General features: G+C 41.4%; 1 protein-coding gene across 1 annotated transcript in view; it reads left to right on the forward strand.

Moving 5' to 3' along the window:
• Positions 1-19068, forward strand: part of FRAS1 (Fraser extracellular matrix complex subunit 1) — a 507275-nt gene that overhangs the window by 330239 nt on the left and 157968 nt on the right. Inside the window, exons 24-28 of the mRNA XM_040237169.1 lie at positions 4979-5119; positions 6698-6838; positions 8539-8679; positions 13932-14202; positions 17694-17778. Of these exons, the coding sequence (XP_040093103.1) occupies positions 4979-5119; positions 6698-6838; positions 8539-8679; positions 13932-14202; positions 17694-17778 (779 nt within the window). The remainder of the gene's footprint in view (positions 1-4978; positions 5120-6697; positions 6839-8538; positions 8680-13931; positions 14203-17693; positions 17779-19068) is intronic.

Consider the following 19068-nt stretch of genomic DNA (forward strand, 5'->3'; position numbering starts at 1 on the left):
ACCTGTCAGATAAACTTGGGATGCTTTAAGGTTTTGCAAAATTGTGTATTTTCCATTTCAAGAAATTCTACCTGGCTGTTAACTTTGATGGTCTGCTGTGCTCAAGACCACAAAACCTTTTCTAGTTTCTCTTTTCTAACCGATGGTTTTCAGTCTGTGGTGAAAAATGAGATTCCAACAAATCCTCCCTGCTGTGAAGTGATATCATAACCATGCTGGAGGTCTTCAAGGCTCTGTTTTAGTCACTTTCCCTCAGGACTGAGTCAGTCAAATAAATGAATGAGATTAACTTTATGAATCTTCTTAGAAGCATGTGTACTATCTTGCATATTTACTTGCTTCTCTGGGACTTAGAAATATTGTCTCAGAGAAGAGAGAAAGGTGACTAACGAGAGGTTTCCTTAGCTTTTTAGTGAAGGGGGACATAGGACAAGCCCACACTGAGTGGTGATACTTTCTCCAGGGAAACTTTCTTCAGCTGCAAACATTTATTAAATCACCATGTACCAGGCACTATGCTGAGATCCTTCAATTCATTATTTCATTTAATCTTCACAATTTGTTGTTATTGTTGTTGTTCAGTCACTAAGTCATATCCAACTCTTTGAGACCCCATGGGCCATAGCCTGCCACGTTCCTCTGTTCATGGAATTTGCCAGGCAAGAATATTGAAGTGGGTTGCCATTTCCTTCTCCAATCTTCAAAATAACCTTATGAAGCTGCTCTTCTTATCCATGTTTAACAGATAAAGAAACTAAGGCTCAAAAAGCTTAAGGTGTGTAAGACATGCAGATTAAAAGTGACAAAGCTTTGACTTGAATATCGATTCAGCTCAGTCACTCAGGACTGCAGCACGCCAGGCTTCCCTGTCCATCACCAACTCCTGGAGTTTACCCAAACTCATGTCCATTGAGTCAGTGATGCCATCCAACCATCTCATCCTCTGTTGTCCCCTTCTCCTCCTGCCTTCAATCTTTCCCAACATCAGGGTCTTTTCCAGTGAGTCAGTTTTTTGCATCAGGTGGCCAAAGTATTGGAGTTTCAGCTTCAGCATCAGTCCTTCCAATGAATACTCAGGACTGGTTGGATCTCCTTGCAGTCCAAGGGGCTCTCAAGAGTCTTCTCTAACATCACATTTCAAAAGCATCAGTTCTTCTGTGTTCAGCTTACTTTATAGTCCAGTTCTCACATCCATACATGACTACTAGCAAAACCATAGCCTTGACTAGACAGACCTTTGTTGCCAAAGTAATGTCTCTGCTTTTTAATAAGTTGTCTACTGGTTCCAAATAGGAAAAGGAGTACGTCAAGGCTGTATATTGTCACCCTGCTTATTTAACTTATATACAGAGTACATCATGGGAAACGCTGGGCTAGAAGAAGCACAGGCTGGAATCAAAATTGCTAGGAGAAATATCAGTCACCTCAGATATGCAGATGACACCACCCTTATGGCAGAAAGTGAAGAGGAACTAAAAAGCCTCTTGATGAAAGTGAAAGAGGAGAGTGAAAAAGTTGGCTTAAAGCTCAACATTCAGAAAACGAAGATCATGGCATCTGGTCCCATCACTTCATGGCAAATAGATGGGGAAACAGTGTCATATTTTATTTTGGGGGGGCTCCAAAATCACTGCAGATGGTGACTGCAGCCATAAAATTAAAAGACGCTTACTCCTTGGAAGAAAAGTTATGACCAACTTAGATAGCATATTGAAAAGCAGAGACATTACTTTGCCAACCAAGGTCCATCTAGTCAAAGCTATGGTTTTTCCAGTGGTCATGTATGGATGTGAGAGTTGGACTGTGAAGAAGGCTGAGCGCCGAAGAATTGATGCTTTTGAACTGTGGTGTTGGAGAAGACTCCTGAGAGTCCCTTGGACTGCCAGGAGATCCAACAAGTCCATCCTAAATGAGATCAGCCCTTGGTGTTCTTTGGAAGGACTGATGCTAAAGCTGAAACTCTAATACTTTAGCCACCTCATGCGAAGAGTTGACTCATTGGAAAAGACTCTGATGCTGGGAGGGATTGAGGGCAGGAGTAGAAGGGGAGGACAGAGGATGAGATGGCTGGATGGCATCACCGACTCAATGGACATGAGTCTGAGTGAACTCCGGGAGTTGGTGATGGACAGGGAGGCCTGGCATGCTGCAATTCATGGGGTCGCAAAGAGTCGGACACAACTGAGTGACTGAACTGAGGTTGGTCATAGCTTGCCTTCCAAGGGGCAAGGGCTTTTAATTTCATAGCTTCAGTCACCATCTGCAGTGATTTTGGAGCCCCCAAAAATAGTCTTTCACTGTTTCCTCATCTATTTACCATGAAGTGATGGGACCAGATACCATGATCTTAGTTTTCTGAATGTTGAGTTTTAAGCCAACTTTTTCAGTTTCCTCTTTCACTTTCATCAAGAGGCTTTTTAGTTCCTCTTCACTTTCTGCCATAAGGGTGATATCTGAGGTTATTGCATATCTGCATATCTGAGGTGATTGATATTTCTCCTGGCAATCTTGATTCCAGCTTGTTCTTCTTCCAGCCCAGGGTTTCTCATGATGTACTCTGCATATAAGTTAAATAAGCAGAGTGACAATATCGTGACATACTCGTTTCCTGATTTGGAACGTGTCTATTGTTCCATGTCCAATTCTAACTGTTGCTTCTTGACCTGTGTACAGATTTCTCAAGAGGCTGGTCAGGTGGTCTGGTATTCCCATCTCTTTCAGAATTTTCCACAGTTTATTGTGATCCACATAGGCTTTGGCATAGTCAATAAAGCAGAAGTAGATGTTTTTCTGGAACTCTCCTGCTTTTTCGATGATCCAGCAGATGTTGGCAATTTGATCTCTGGTTCCTCTGCCTTTTCTAAGTCCAGCTTGAACATCTGGAAGTTCATGGTTCACATACTGTTGAAGCCTGGCTTGGAGAATTTTGAGCATTACTTTGCTAGCGTGTTAGATGAGTGCAATTGTGTGGTAGTTTGAACATTCTTTGGTTACCTTTCTTTGGGATTGGAATGTAAACTGACCTTTTCCAGTCCTGTGGCCTCTGCTGAGTTTTCCAAATTTGCTGGCATGTTGAGTGCAGCACTTTTGCAGTGTCTTCTTTTAGGATTGGAAATAGCTCAACTGAAATTCCATCACTTCCACTAGCTTTGTCTGTAGTGGTTTCCTAAGGCCGGATTGACTTCACGTTCCAAGATGTCTGGCTCTAGGGGAGTGGTCACACCATCATGGTTATCTTGGTCATGCAGATCTTTTTTAATAGTTCTTGTGTGTATTGTTACCACTTTTTAATATCTTCTTCTTCTGTTAGGTCCATACTGTTTGTGTCTTTTATTGTGCCCATCTTTGCATGAAATGTTCCCTTGGTATCTCTAATTTTCTTGAAGAGAGCTCTAATCTTCCCCTTTCTATTGTTTTCATCTATTTCTTTGCATTGATTACTGAGGAAGGTTTTCTTATCTCTCCTTGCTATTCTTTGGAATTCTGCATTTAAATGGGTAGATCTTTCCTTTTCTCCTTTGCCTTTCATGTCTTTTCTTTTCTCAGCTATATATAAGGCCTCCTTGCACAACGATTTTTCCTTTTTTTGCATTTCTTTTTCTTGGGAATGGTCTTGATCGCTGCCTCATGTACCGTGTCACAAACCTTGGTCCATAGTTCTTCAAGCACTCTATCATTCAGATATAATCCCTTGAATCTATTTGTCACTTCCACTGTGACTTGAATATAGATCTACTTGATTCCAAAACCAAGTACGTAACTCTGCTTTCTTGTCCTGTCATCCATGTATGAAGGACTGACCTTTTGAGCTAGAACTTTGCATTTTCTGACAGCATCCAAATTGCCTGGCCCAAAACAACAGCAGCAACAACCAGAATAATCATAATCACCAAAGCCATAGCCACAGCACCACGTTTTCCTGCATCCAACGCCTGGGGTTAGGGTTAGGGTTAGGGTTAGGGTTAGTTCTGACAGTGAACCTGATGATCCATATTTCTAAAGATCCCCCTGGATCAATTGTGTGGGTGACTTGGGCTGGGACCCACTCGAACATAAGCTTCTTGAGGACAGTTTACACCCACCACTTGATAAGCTGGCTTGAGGCTGTATCCCCCACAGATGTTTGTTTGAGTCAATGAACATGTAAAGAAATCAAGTCTGCTCTACATGAAATCTGCCTTTCTTTCTGTACCATTCTTTCACTCCCTTTTAACTCCAGCATCAATGCTTCTTTGCATTGTGTTGGTCACTGCCTGATTTCTGAGAGGAAGTCACCCTGCTGGTGTTAGTGGAGTGAGCAGATGCTTCCTTCCTTGAGTCTCTGACATCCTTTGAAAGTGAAAGTGTTATTTCCTCAATCATGTCCAATTCTTTGCCACCCCATGGACTGTAGCCTGCTAGGCTATTCTGTCCATGGGATTCTTCAGGAAAGAATACTGGGTTCAGTTACCATTCCCTTCTCCAGGGGATCTTTCCGACCCAGGGATCAAACCCAGCTCTCCTGCTTTGAAGGCAGATTCTGTACTGTCTGAACCACGAGGAAAGCCCCTGACTTCCTTTACCTATTGGCATTTGGAGGAGGTCCTGTTAGGTTTGTGGAAGCAAATTGGCTAATCTCTGGAGCAGACTTTGCATGAAGATGCTGTGTCTCGGGGATACGGAACTCTCAAGTCCATATCGAATAAGATCCAGTTGGTCTGGCTCCTCAGCAGCCCCACTGACAAGCAGGCTTCACACAAGTGTGGAGCAATCCTTGTACGTGCCGTGTATGTGCCGTGTCTAACATAATTAGGAAACACTCAACCTCAGAGAAGCATGCAGGCTAGTACAAGCAGAGCCTCATTAGAGCTCGTGTACCTGACATCTCTCATGGTGTCCTCGCTTTACCCCGTGCAGCTGCCGACGGCGTCCTTGTAAATTAGTCTCTGGGACTGAGGGTGGACAGAAAGGAAGCTGACTGAAGGAACTTTCTTTCTAGAGTGTGACTGGAGTTGCAATGCATGCAGCGGGCCTCTGAGGACAGACTGCGTCCAGTGCATGGACGGCTATGTTCTCCAGGACGGCGCCTGCGTGGAGCAGTGCTCAGCATCATTTTACCAGGACCTGGGCCTCTGCAAGAGTAAGTGTCTGCAGCCCTTCTCTGTGTTCACCCAAGCTTCCATCTCTTCTGATTGCCCCTGTTCTGAGAAGGAATGCATGGAAAATTTTCTTTATGGCTTCTTATCCAATTTCTGGTTTCTTTCTTAAGAGCTTTTCTTTGTTATAATGAAAATGTCCCCTCTTTCCTTCTATGCCCCAACTTGTGTGCTAAGTTGCTTAAGTCGTGTCCAACTCTTTGCCATCCCATGGAATGTAGCTTGCCAGGCTCCTCTGTCCACGGGATTCTCCAGGATAGAGTATTGGAGAGGGTTGCCATTTCCTCCTCTAGGGGGTCTCCCAACCCAGGGATCTAACCAGTGTCTCTTATGTCTCCTGCATTGGCAGGGGGGTTCTTTACCACTAGCACCATCTAGGAAACCCATGCTCTAACACAATATTTGATAATTTCGAAGTCCACATGGGAATCTTAGGGGTATATGGCCATACAAACAGGTATGTTTTGACCATTAGTTTTGGATTTCCTTAAAAATTGAACAGTGCTGTGCTCCAGATGGAGAAGTCGGTGTGCTCTGATCGTCTGAGCACATTAAAAGACAAGATTATTCCATCATCTGCCTCCCACAAGCCTCCGAATACCATATGTATCTAATTGTCACTTTACTCTGGTCCAGTACCTGCTTCAGCCTTAATTTAACACCACACAATCTTCACATCCTGAAATGCCACCCAAAATGCACAAGCAGCCTTCCTGGGAGCATCCTTGGGTGATACTCTGATAACTGACCAGGCCAGCCAGGAAAGACTGACACTCAGAGAAGCAGTACAGAGAGCCAAGGACTAGACAGTATTGATGATACTAGCTTGTTGTTCTTCAGTTTCTAAGTCATGTCCGACTCTTTGCGACCCCGTGAACTACAGCACGCCAGGCTCCCTTGCCCTTCACTGTCTCCTGGAGTTTGCTCAATCTCATGTCCATTGAGTCAGTGATGCCATCATCCAACCATCTCATTCTCTGTTGCTCCCTTCTCCTCTTGCCCTCAGGCTTTCCCAGCATCAGGATCTTTTCTACTGAGTCAGCTGTTCACATCAGTGGCCAGAGAATTGGAGCTTCAGCTTCAGTATCACTCCTTCCAGTGAATATTCAGGGTTGATTTCCTTTAGGATTGACTGGTTTGATCTCCTAGCTATATAAGGGACTCTGAAGAGTCTTTTCCAGCATGCAGTTGGAAAGCATCAATTCTTTGGCACTCAGCCTTCTTCATGGTCCACCTCTCACATCCATACATGACTGCTGGAAAATATCTGTCAATTTATAGTTTGCAGAGTATTTCTCATTGTGCACTTTGGCCCTTATCCAAAGAGCTGGGTGGAGCAATGTGTTCTTTCCATTTTATAGGAGAGAACACTGAGGCTCAAAGAGGTGCAGTAACTAGTGCTAAGTCACCCAGTTAGTCAGCACAGCAATCACAATCAGAAGCCTTGCTTCCTGACTCCCAGTCTTCTGCCTGGCCCACTAGGTTGCCTGGCCTCACCACGAGAGCCAGGAGCCGCTTGGAAAGCCACACACACTCCTGTCAACTTGACTTGTGTCTTTCAGGCTGTGAGAGCCACTGTCTCCAGTGCCAAGGTCCCCATGAGTGCACCCGCTGTGAAGAGCCCTTTCTCCTCTTGGAAGCCCAGTGTGTCCAGGAATGCGGGAAGGGTTTCTTTGCAGACCATGCTAACCACAAATGTACAGGTAAGTTGGAGACTGTGCTGCGTTCTTTAAAAGAAGTGAGGGCATCAAGGAAGTCAGGGAGTCGGGTGTGCTGATTCTCAGGTAGCCAAGGAGAATCTGAATTAGGAGCAGAATGAAAACCCAGGGAGTTTGGCCTAAAGTAATTAATGGCTTCTTGTGCACCCCTGCCAATGGCTGGCTAAATAGAATGTGGAAGTGTAGACCAATAATTCTTTTGCACAAATCAATGTTGTCCCTAAAGGTCTGCATGGAAACGAAGCCAATATTTCATGAAATAGAAAGCTTATATTGAACTAAGGTGAGGTGTCCATTAAGAGTACGTCAGCCCTATTAACATGGGGCCAGGGTTTTCAATGTGTACACTAAATTACCCATTGACCTTGTTATTGCCACTGTATGCTTGAAGAATAGAACTTTGGGAACATTTTTGTGAGATATGTTGAACTTTTATATTAAGCTGAAGTTAAACCCAAAGTCTTAATTTCCTTGTCCATTAGGTTATTCACAAGAGCTTCCTCAGTTTGTTCTCCTCATTTCTATCAAAACTTGGTACCATGTTGTTATTGTTAAGTCCCTAAGTCATGTCTGACTGTTTGCAACCCAGTGGACTGTAGCTCACCGGGTTCCTCTGTCCATAAGGTCCTCCAGACAAGAATACTGGAGTGGCTTGCCATTTCCTTCTCCAGGGAATCTTCCCAACACAGGTATCAAACCTGCGTCTCTGGCATTCGCAGATGGATTCTTTACCACTGAGCCTCCTGGGAAGCCCATACTTTAAAGGATAATTGATATTTAATGATAATGCCTTTACCCAGGCATGCCATTTTACGTTTTCCCAAATTTCTTTCATCTGTGTTATCTCATTTAACGTTCACAATCACTTGGTAAAATATGGCAGACACTATGAATCCTGTTTTTCAAGTGGAAAGAAAAAAAAGAGGCTTAAGAATTAAGAATTAGCCAGCACAACCTAAAATCAGATATTACACTCAGATTTTCTGATTCAAGACTTTTTTAACAGCTCAACTGAGGAAGCAGAACAATAAGCAGTAAACACTTGATTTATAGAAGATAATTGACTTGATTCAAAGAAATACTCTATGGTCTTTTTAAAAAGCTTGCTTTCCCCATATATATAAAATAATAATAAAAGTAAGAAAAGCCACGATAGTGGTACATTTGAGTTCTTTCGTGTGCCCAGTACTGTTCTGGTCACTTCTCATTATGTAGAGCACCTGTAATCCAACCAACAATCAATGCATTAGGTGCTATTATCAATACTATCTCCATTTTTAAGATAAGAAAATTATTACAGCACAGGCTGTTAAAACAACTTGCCTGAATTCAACAGAAGTTAAGTAGTAGAAAAGAGGAATGATACCCCAACAGGATTTATGCTCTTAATCCCTAGAAACTGCCTCCCTTACAAGTCAGTATGGTTAACTTTTTAAACAGTCCGTTTATGTGCAACATATTCAGGTCATAGCGTGTAAAGCAAAGGTGCTCCTCCCTGTTCACTGCCTTTCTGGGGTAGACCAGCTGTCTATGAAATTCTATAGGAAATGGTCAGGACTCTCTTCTGCTACAGCCAGGGGTCAGATGTTGCTGTGCTTTCACTCTTCATTTCTCTGTCACTGGTGGCCCTCGCTGAGTGCCTGTGCCTTCGTCCTACCTGATTTGATGTGTCCTGTCTTTGATAGCCTGCCCTAAGGGGTGCTTGCAGTGCAGCCGCAGAGACTGGTGTCACCTTTGTGACCAGGGCTTCTTTCTGAAGAGCGGTCTTTGTCTTTCCATCTGTGTTCCTGGCTTCTCTGCCCACTCTTCTAATGAGACGTGTGCTGGTAAGTGCTTCTCCCCCAGTGGCCTGGTGAAATCACCTGTAATTTCTCCATGCAGAGGCTGAGTTTGCAGATGCAGTTGGCCCATGTGATGTAAAATGCAGGCTTCCCATTCTGGGAAAAACCTAGGTGCTCCTGTAAGGGACTTATTTAGAGACAATGAAAAATAGGGAGAATTCAACTTCTAAGATCTCTGGAAGGGAAAAAGAAGTCATTTGCACTTAAAAGTCACAACTATCAGATCAGAAATTTGACATAAAACTTATTTATGTCCCTGAACTACAGCCATGTTATAGAACATTTTATATATATGTTTATATTAATAGATATAATTTATTATATTTTTATCAACATGTAGAACTAATTATGGCAAGGTGCAATGATGTATTCTTTGTGCACACTGGAGATAAATGATAAATAATTAGTGAATGGTGCCTAATTAGGAGCCTGCCCCATCAGGTTCACATATTGGGAGTAGATGGATTTCAAGCCACTCTGTGTGCCATTAAGAATTAGGTAACATGTTAAAGAAATGGAACTTGTCTTGTCTAACACATCAGTGGACATTTTACCTTAAACAACAAAGAGGATAAAATTTAAATTCAGGCTTAATTTTGTACCCCAAAATTTTTACAGGTGAATGAAGATTGGGAGTTCTGAGCATTTCTTGGCTTCTGAGTGTCCTTCATCAATAACATGAATCATGTTTTATCACCTGCAGTCAATCATATTTTTCATCACTGTATTTCTGACCTCCTATGATATTAAGACTTCCCATGGGAAAAAATATCTTTGGCTTATTTTATTGGGATCCCTTCTGAAGCCCTAAGTACTTGAGAGTCAGCTTACCCCACTTGGGATGTAATACAAGTCAACTTGTGCAAATGAATTCGACTTTCATTAGAGTACTCTTACATTAGAAGTAGTTCCCCTGAAACTTGGCATTCCTAAACTGCCCTGTCTGTCCTACTTGTAAAAGGAAGCACTGCCAATTAAAGCTCAGGCAAAACAACTTGCAGGAGATGGGATGAATTCCACATCAAGGTCAGAAATCCTAACTCATCCATCATATGTTTCCTGTGGACAGAGATCATAAATTTTTAAAGCAACGTGTGTATATTTCACTTGAATTCTGTATGTAAGCCACTGATAATCCTACTTCACTGTAGGTTAACTGGTGCTGTTCCTGCAAATGGTATCCAGCACTTGCCTCTCCTCTTGTCCTTGGTGGGTCTGATGGTCAGATATGATAGATGTGTTAAGAGAGGACTGTGTTCTCCAGTGTGGCAACCAATTAGGATTACCTGTGGAGCTTATAAAATGACCAAGGCCCCACCCCAGAACATCTTAGTTAGAATCCCTGGTGGTGGAGCCTAAGTATCAATATTGTTTTAAAAAATCTCTATGATTCTTTATTGTTATTATTGAGATATAATTCGCATACCATAGAACTTACCCTTGAAAGTATATAATAAGGTTTTAGTATATCCACAATGCTACACAACCATCATCACAATCTAATTCTAGGTCATTTTAATCATCCTAAAAAGAAATCCAGTAACTATTAGTAATCTCTCTCTACTGACCCATTGCCTTAGCTCCTGCTGAACTCAGAAAGCACAGTGCTTTCTGTCTCTGTGGAATTGCCTAACCTAAACAGTTCACATAAATGGAAGCATACAATATGTGGCCTTTTACATCTGGCTTCTTTCACCTGGTATAGTATTTTCAAGGTTCCGCTGTATTAGAACATGTATCAATACCTCATTTCTTTTTATGCTTGAATAATGCTCTGCTGTATGCATATACCACATTTTATTTATTCAGTCAATTGATGCTTGATTGTTTCAGATGTTTCCACTCTTGCTTTTTGTGAATAACACTGCTATGAACATTGGTGTTAGTTTTTGTATGGACATATGTTTTCAATGGGCTTCACTGATAGCTCGGTTGGTAAAGAATCTGCCTGCGATACAGGAGACCCTGGTTCAATTCCTGGGTCAGGAGGATCTGTTGGAGTAGGGATAGGCTACCCACTCCACCACTCTTGGGCTTCCCTTGTGGCTCAGCTGGTAAAGAATCTACCTACAATGCAGGAGACCTAGATTCAATCCCTGGGTTGGGAAGATCTGCTGGAGAAGGGAAAGGCCACCAGTATTCTGTCCTGGAGATTCCGTGGACTGTGTATAGTCCATGGGGTCGAAAAGAGTCAGACATGACTGAGGGACTTTAACTTTTACTTTCTATGCTTTCAGTACTCCTGGGTATATGCCTAGGAGCAGAATTTCTGGATCATGTGGTAGCTTTGTGTTTAATTGCTTGAGGACTCACCAGACTGTCTTCTCAAGTGGCTTACCATTTTCCATTCCACCAGCAATATATGAGATTTCTAGTTTCTCTACACCCTCAGGAACACTTTATTGTGCTTCCTAAAATGGGTGTGACAGAAATCCCTTGCATTCCTATACACTAATAATGAGAAAGTAGAAGAAGAAATTAAGGAAACAATTCCATTCACCATTGCAACAAAAAGAATAAAATACTTAGGAATATATCTACCTAAAGAAACTAAAGACCTATATACAGAAAACTATAAAACACTGATGAAAGAAATTAAAGAGGACACTAATAGATGGAGAAATATACCATGCTCATGGATCGGAAGAATCAATATAGTGAAAATGAGTATATTACCCAAAGCAAGTTACAAATTCAATGCAATCCCTATCAAGATACCAGCGATATTTTTCACAGAACTAGAACAAATAATTTCAAGATTTGTATGGAAATACAAAAAACCACGAATAGCCAAAGCAATCTTGAGAAAGAAGAATGGAACTGGAGGAATCAATTTGCCTGACTTCAGACTCTACTACAAAGCCACAGTCATCAAGACAGTATGGTATTGGCACAAAGACAGACATATAGATCAATGGAACAAAATAGAAAGCCCAGAGATAAATCCACATACATATGGACACCTTATCTTTGACAAAGGAGGCAAGAATATACAATGGAGTAAAGACAATCTCTTTAACAAGTGGTGCTGGGAAAACTGGTCAACCACTTGTAAAAGAATGAAACTAGATCACTTTCTAACACCGCACACAAAGATAAACTCAAAATGGATTAAAGATCTAAATGTAAGACCAGAAACTATAAAACTCTTAGAGGAGAACATAGGCAAAACACTCTCTGACATAAACCACAGCAGGATCCTCTATGATCCACCTCCCAGAATTCTGGAAATAAAAGCAAAAATAAACAAATGGGATCTAATTAAAATTAAAAGCTTCTGCACAACAAAGGAAAACATAAGCAAAGTGAAAAGACAGCCTTCCGAATGGGAGAAAATAATAGCAAATGAAGCAACTGACAAACAACTAATCTCAAAAATATACAAGCAACTCCTGCAGCTCAATTCCAGAAAAATAAACGACCCAATCAAAAAATGGGCCAAAGAACTAAATAGACATTTCTCCAAAGAAGACATACGGATGGCCAACAAACACATGAAAAGATGCTCAACATCACTCATTATTAGAGAAATGCAAATCAAAACCACAATGAGGTACCACTTCACACCAGTCAGAATGTCTGCGATCCAAAAATCTGCAAGCAATAAATGCTGGAGAGGATGTGGAGAGAAGGGAACCCTCCTACACTGTTGGTGGGAATGCAAACTAGTACAGCCACTTTGGAGAACAGTGTGGAGATTCCTTAAAAAATTGCAAATAGAAATGCCTTATGACCCAGCAATCCCACTGTTGGGCATACACACAGAGGAAACCAGAATTGAAAGAGACACATGTACCCCAATGTTCATTGCAGCACTGTTTATAATAGCCAGGACATGGAAACAACCTAGATGTCCATCAGTAGATGAATGGATAAGAAAGCTGTGGTACATATACACAATGGAGTATTACTCAGCCATTAAAAAGAATACATTTGAATCAGTTCTGCTGAGATGGATGAAACTGGAGCCGATTATACAGAGTGAAGTGAGCCAGAAAGAAAAACACCAATACAGTATACTAACACATATATATGGAATTTAGGAAGATGGCAATGATGACCCTGTATGCAGGACAGCAAAAAAGACACAGATGGGTATAGCGGACTTTTGGACTCAGAGGGAGAGGGAGAGGGTGTGATGATTTGGGAGAATGGCATTGAAACATGTATAATATCATGTAAGAATCGAAAAAAAAATAAATAAATAAAAAAAGAAAAAAAAAAAAGAAATCTAATAGGAAAAGACCACTGGAAGAATTAGGAAACATCCTGCCTGTAGGACTTCCTGACAAATAATATTATTAAATATTTTAGTTTATAAAAAAAATAAAAAAGAAAAAAAATAAAATGGGTGTGAGATGGTGATATCTTGTGATTTTAATTCAAATTTCCCTGATGACTAATAATGCTGAGCACCTTTTCATGTGCTTATTGACCTTCCATATATCTTCTTAGGAGAAATGTCCGTTCACTGCCTATTTTAAAATTGATTTATTTGTCATTTATTGAGTTGTAAGAATTCTTTATGTATATCCTGGATACAAAGGAAATACAAATCCTTTTTCAGATATGTGATTTGCAAATGTTTTCTCCTATTCTGTGGATTCTTTTTTCACTTTCCTGCAAATGTCCTTTGAAGCACAAATGTTTTTGGTATTAATGATGTCTGCTGTATCTATTTTTTTCTTCTGTCACTTGTGCTTTTTGTGTCATATGTAAGAAAACATTGCCTAATTTAAGATCACAAAGATTTTCTCCTGTATATTCTTCTAGGAGTTTTATAGTTTAACGCTGACACTCTGTGTTATTCTCATGCACATCTAGAATGAGAACCACTGGATTAGAAGGAGGCTTATGGAATACAGTAGTCTAGAGTTTCATCTTTGTATGAATCAGTTCTGAATCAACACTACCCTTCTGTCACGTATGACTCTTTGCAACCCCATGGGCTGTAGCCTGCCAGGCTCCTCTGTCCATGGAATTCTCCAGGCAAAAATACTGCTGTGGGTAGCCACTCCTTTCTTCTGAGGATCTTCCCGACCTAGGGATCGAACCCAAGAACCCACATCTCCTATGTCTCCTGCATTACAGGTGGATTCTTTACCATTGAGCCACCAGGGAAACCCCACCTTTGTAGTTCTGAATGAACATTACACGTATATTTCTTTAAAAAATGATAATAATAACCTAACTAGTGACTGTACCAAGCCTGACCTTTGGATTCATATGTTTTCCAGGAAAAATACACACCCCTAGTCTTCACGTGAATGGTTCCCTCACCCTTGCAATTGGTTCAATGAAGCCACTGGATTTTTTCCTCCTGAATGTTCAAGACCAGGGTGGCAGGGTTGAAGACCTACTGTTCCATGTGGTGAGCACCCCCACCAATGGTCAGCTCGTGCTCTCAAGGAATGGAAAAGAGGCTCAGCTCGACAAGGCTGGCCACTTCAGTTGGAAAGATGTGAAGGAGAAAAGAGTGCGTTTTGTGCACAGCAGAGAAAAGCCCAGGTGAGCCAGGGTTCTGTTGTTTTCCTCCTGTCTCCTTCCCCTCAGTTCTCTGTGCTCTCTACCCTCTGCCCCTCAGCGCTCTCCCTCCTCTTCTGGGGGAGATCGATACTCTGCAAGTGCCACTTTCAGCTGCCTGTCATCATTTCACAGTAATTGCTCAGCAAGAGTGCTTCTGTTAGAGGCATTTTCATTTTATCACATAATTGTGGGTAATTCTCTGATGTGACGGGAAAGTTCCTAGTACAATTACCCAGTTTTTTTGGCCCGGGAGGAACAAAATTGCTTCTATACCCAGATGCAGCTGCTACTTCAGCATTAGGGTTCTCTGCCAGGGAGCAGGGCATGGCTAGAGGATGGGGTGCATACTTTTTAAGGCGTTGTATGGTTCCTAGAATTTCAGAGTTGGAAGGAAATGAAGAGTCACGGTTAACTTGTTATTATCCACTTTCTGGGACTAATTTTGGTTAATTTTAAAGCCTGATCCAGTTTTCTTCTGATGCCTAACACAATTCTGACTGTCTTCCTCCACCCAGCTGACATATGCTTCAGGAATGCAGCTGAGTGTTAACACCTACCCGAGAAAATTGAGCCGTATAATTAGCAGAGCAAATCTACTAACTAGAAATCAGGGAATGCACCCCAAAGATTAGCCTCTTGGATTATCCTTTACCCTGCTCTGCTTCATTAGTACAACCTATTTCAAAGTGGACTCTATATGTAGATAGGGCGTAGAACCCCGTGAAACAGTGATAAAGGAAGCAGTGAATATTTGCTACTATCACCACTAAATTTGAGAATTTTAAAAAATATTTAAGATCTGACAAGTGGGGAGAAAAGTAGATCACATGTTCCCTGTTGCAGTTCAGAGCCAGTGATGTTGGTAACCTCAAAAGACCCATCTTACAGATGTAAGGACAACTAGTATTTGCTCACTATGACCCCACCACTGTGTTGTGCACTTGATGTGAATTATGTATATGTATGTTCCCAAGCTACAGATAGGGAAACTGAGGCCTTGAGCATATATGTAATCTTGTCTGGGCCTCACAGCCTATGAGTACAGAGCCGAGGCTCCAACCTAAGGCTTTCTGATTCCACACCCCATGCCTTCAAACTCAATGATTTCTGCCTCCTTAGTCGTACTTGGGATAACAGGTGTGCTTCCATCCTCCGGGGGCAAAAGTTCATTGTTGTTATAGGAAAGTATTGCTCCAGAGACAGAGCTTAAAACTCTGGTGTCTGATGCCATAGAATCCCTTTGAGTTCTGTCTTCTCCATTCATTTTCCTTCAAGTATAGTTCTTCAGTGTTTGCATCACACGTACACAGACACACAAGCACAGCTCCATACCTGTAGTCATATGTCTCAGAATCACTTGTGAAAAGTGTGTGAAGTATATAAAGATCCGTAGACAACCAAAGTTAAGCCTCTCATCTGTTTAATCTCTTTAATCCCTTATCATTGATTTCTTTCCAGGGTCAGCTTTGCACCCTTAAACAGGATAAAGAGTGGCAACTATTTTAGAGATTTCTTTCAGTACTCTTTTTACTTTTTAGTACTCATTTTAACATTGGATTTCTTATCTAAAAAATTTTTTTAAAGAAAGAATGAGAGGAAAAGTGAAACAAGATTAGTAGGAACTCAGAGAAAAAGGAAATTATCTAAGTTTCTGGATGATACAGAAGCTAAAGGGACTACCTGCCGCACGGGCTTATGGTTGTTTTCCTCATGGACATGCCCACTAGGATTCTTTAGGATTGGCTTCCTTTGGGCTGGAATCCCTCTGTGGAGTGTGAGATGACTTGGAAATATAGTCCTAGGGACCCTGATTAGCTGGCATTGCAGAGAGGCTGAACACAGTTATTAAAATCTAAGGGCACCAAAATCGTTTTTCCCCAGGAGGTTGTGGGTAGCCACCCTTTCTTTCTGCATTCAGCTGCTTCATCACCTGTATCCTCTTGAAGTCTGGAAGTAAGAGGGGAGAGGGATAGGATTTGAATGGAACCAAAAATGAAAGGAAGGGTGGAATGAGAGGGAAGACAAGAATTCCTTTTTAAAAAAAATCTGATTTATTGAGGTATAATTTGCACCTAATAAAATCCCTCATTTTAAACTATACTGTTCTATGCATGTTAACAAATATATATATAGTCTTGCAGTCTTGAGACCTCAAGCAAGATATGAAACAATCTTGTCACCCTGTCCCCATCTTCTTTTTACAAGCACTCCCTTCCCCACAGTCCCTGGCAAATACTGGTCTGTTTTTCATTCTTATTGTCTTGCCCTTTCTGAAATGTCATGTGAGTGGACTCATACAGTATATAATCTTTTGGTTCTGGCTTTTGCCATAATACTTTTGAGATCCGTCCACATTCTTTCATGTTTCACTAGTCAGTTCGGTGAATGCCTTTTAAAGAACGTTTAAAACAATAGTTTCTATAGTAGGCCAGAATTCAAAACTTCCATAATATGTTAATCATACATCTTACCAGCACAAAGTGAGTTCTGAACTTGCTTTGGCTTTGAAGGTGGGTAACTCCCCTTTCCTGCTAGTAGTCTTTGAAGCTGCTGAGACAACACTCTTTTACAGGAAATAAAAACCGCAGCAAAGAGTGAGTCTTATTTTATTCTATTAATTAGGACTCTTTGATTACAAGTAATGAGAGTCAACTTGAACTAGATTAAGCAAAATTTTAAGACTTGTTATAACATTGCAGGTATGGCTCAGATCTCAGACTCACTGCGCTTTTAGGGCAAGCCCAGAAGTTAGAATGGGAAATGGGAGGTAGGACTCAGTTCCTCCTCTCATCTCAGTTGCTTTGCTGGAAGGCGACATTCACCTCTCTCCTAGAGACCAACTTGCTCCACTTTCTCAGCAACATGGTAGACTGTGGTTCCGCCTTAGTCAAATGAGGCTCTCAGGCCAGTTCCAAATTTCCAGGGAAGCTGGAATCCGTCATTTTTCCCTAGTCCAGGCCACAGTGAATATGCTTGTGGCTAGAGGGAGGGGTGGGCATAGAGTCATGTAATATAAACACTGCAAAATGGTTAATGGGGTCCACTCACGTGAATTGGGCAGTGGTTGGAAAGAGAATTCACAGGGAAGAGGGAGTCACTGAGAACTAGTCAAAGACTGTGAAAGATTCCTTTCCATTCTGCAGCTTGATCATTAACCTTCAATGTATCACTAAACAGTCTTGGCCTAATAACTCATTTTTCAACCTTTTATATATTCTACTTATAAAAATCCAAAAAAAGAAAAAGAAACACTATTATAATGAGACAGAAGAATATACAGTGCTTTTACCTGCATCTCACTATGTTAATCTTTATGGGCTCCTTTCTAGTTATGGCATGAGTACTATATTATTATAGTGGTTTGATCCAAATTCATATATGCACATAACCTGAAAATATTTTTAACACTTGTCTTTCTAAAGACCAATTTAATGATTATATTGTCTCATTCTTTTCTTGGGGGCTGCTTTCAGGAAAGGTTACTTTTCTCTGAAAATTAGTGACCAGCAGTTCTTCTCTGAGCCACAACTAATCAACATACAAGCCTTTTCAACACAGGTAAGAAAACGCCTTACAGTTAATAATTTCACATGCCTATTGATGGACTTCTCAGGTTGACTAGTGGTAAACAATCTGCCTGCCAATGCAGGAGATGCCAGTTTGATCCCTGGGTGGGGAATATCCTCTGGAGAAGGAAATGGCAACCCACTCCAGTATTCTTGCCCGGGAAATTACATGGACAGAGGAGCCTGGGGTTCCAAAAGAGTCGCACACAACTTCGTGACTAAACTACAACAACAACTCATTCTCAAGTACAAGTTCAGATTTTCTGTAGTTTTAGCAAAAAATGATTGAGCTGAATTGATTGTTCCTTAGTTTCCTCTTGAAATGCCACTGGAGTAATTTTTTTAGTACTTGTGGGTCATAACAACAACAATAATTACTACTACACATATAATGCTCTTCTTCTGTTGTTCCTGTAATTCTCATGCTAGCCCTGTAAGGTATTATAAGCCCCAATTCACAGGCCAGAAAACTAAGGGAGGTCCAGTAACTTATCTGTGGTGATATAGCTAACAGAGAGCCAAGATTTGTGCCCAGTGAATCTGGTTACACAATTTGTGTTCTTGACTATTAAACTGTACCTTACTTTTCTCTACTGAATCTGATACCAGCCCTTCACAATGATCTGAAGCTATACCAGTTGTTTAGACTTTCCTATCCCTAGGTGGATAAGTTTGTTTTGTCTAAATATTTCTCTCTCCAGGATATGGAATTATGTTGCCCTCTTTTGCCTATCATGTAGCTGAACTGCATTTAACTCAGTTTGCAGGAGTTAGAGGACCTCGTGCTTAGTCACTCAGTCGTGTCCTCCGTCCATGGGATTATTCAGGCAAGAATACTAGAGTGGATTGCCATGCACTCTTCTAGGGGATCTTCTCAACAACAGGGATCGAACCCAGGTCTCCTGCATTGCAGGTGGATTCTTTACTGTCTGAGGCACCAGGGAAGCCCAAGAACACTGGAGTGGGTAGGCTACCCTTTCTCCAGGGGATCTTCCCCACCAAGGAATCAAACTAGGATCTCCTGCATTGCAGGCCGATTCTTTACCAGCTGAGCTACCAGGGAAGCCCTGGGAGCTTTCTTAAGCCTTATTAAGGATCTACTTAAGTGAGGGTCCAGTGTGGTCATCAGGCTAACATAAGCCAGAGGAAATCCTGGTAGATACTATAAAGTTCATTGTGATGGCACTTCTGGTCTCATCGCTCATCTCTGTTAAGTTGTACTTATGTGCTCTGAGACCCAGGGATTGGAGAATTGAAAAGCTGAAATGTGCAAAGAGAGGAG

The sequence above is a fragment of the Oryx dammah genome, unplaced genomic scaffold, assembly GCF_014754425.2.
Source record: "Oryx dammah isolate SB20612 unplaced genomic scaffold, SCBI_Odam_1.1 HiC_scaffold_3, whole genome shotgun sequence".
NCBI classification, from domain to species: Eukaryota; Metazoa; Chordata; class Mammalia; order Artiodactyla; family Bovidae; genus Oryx; species Oryx dammah.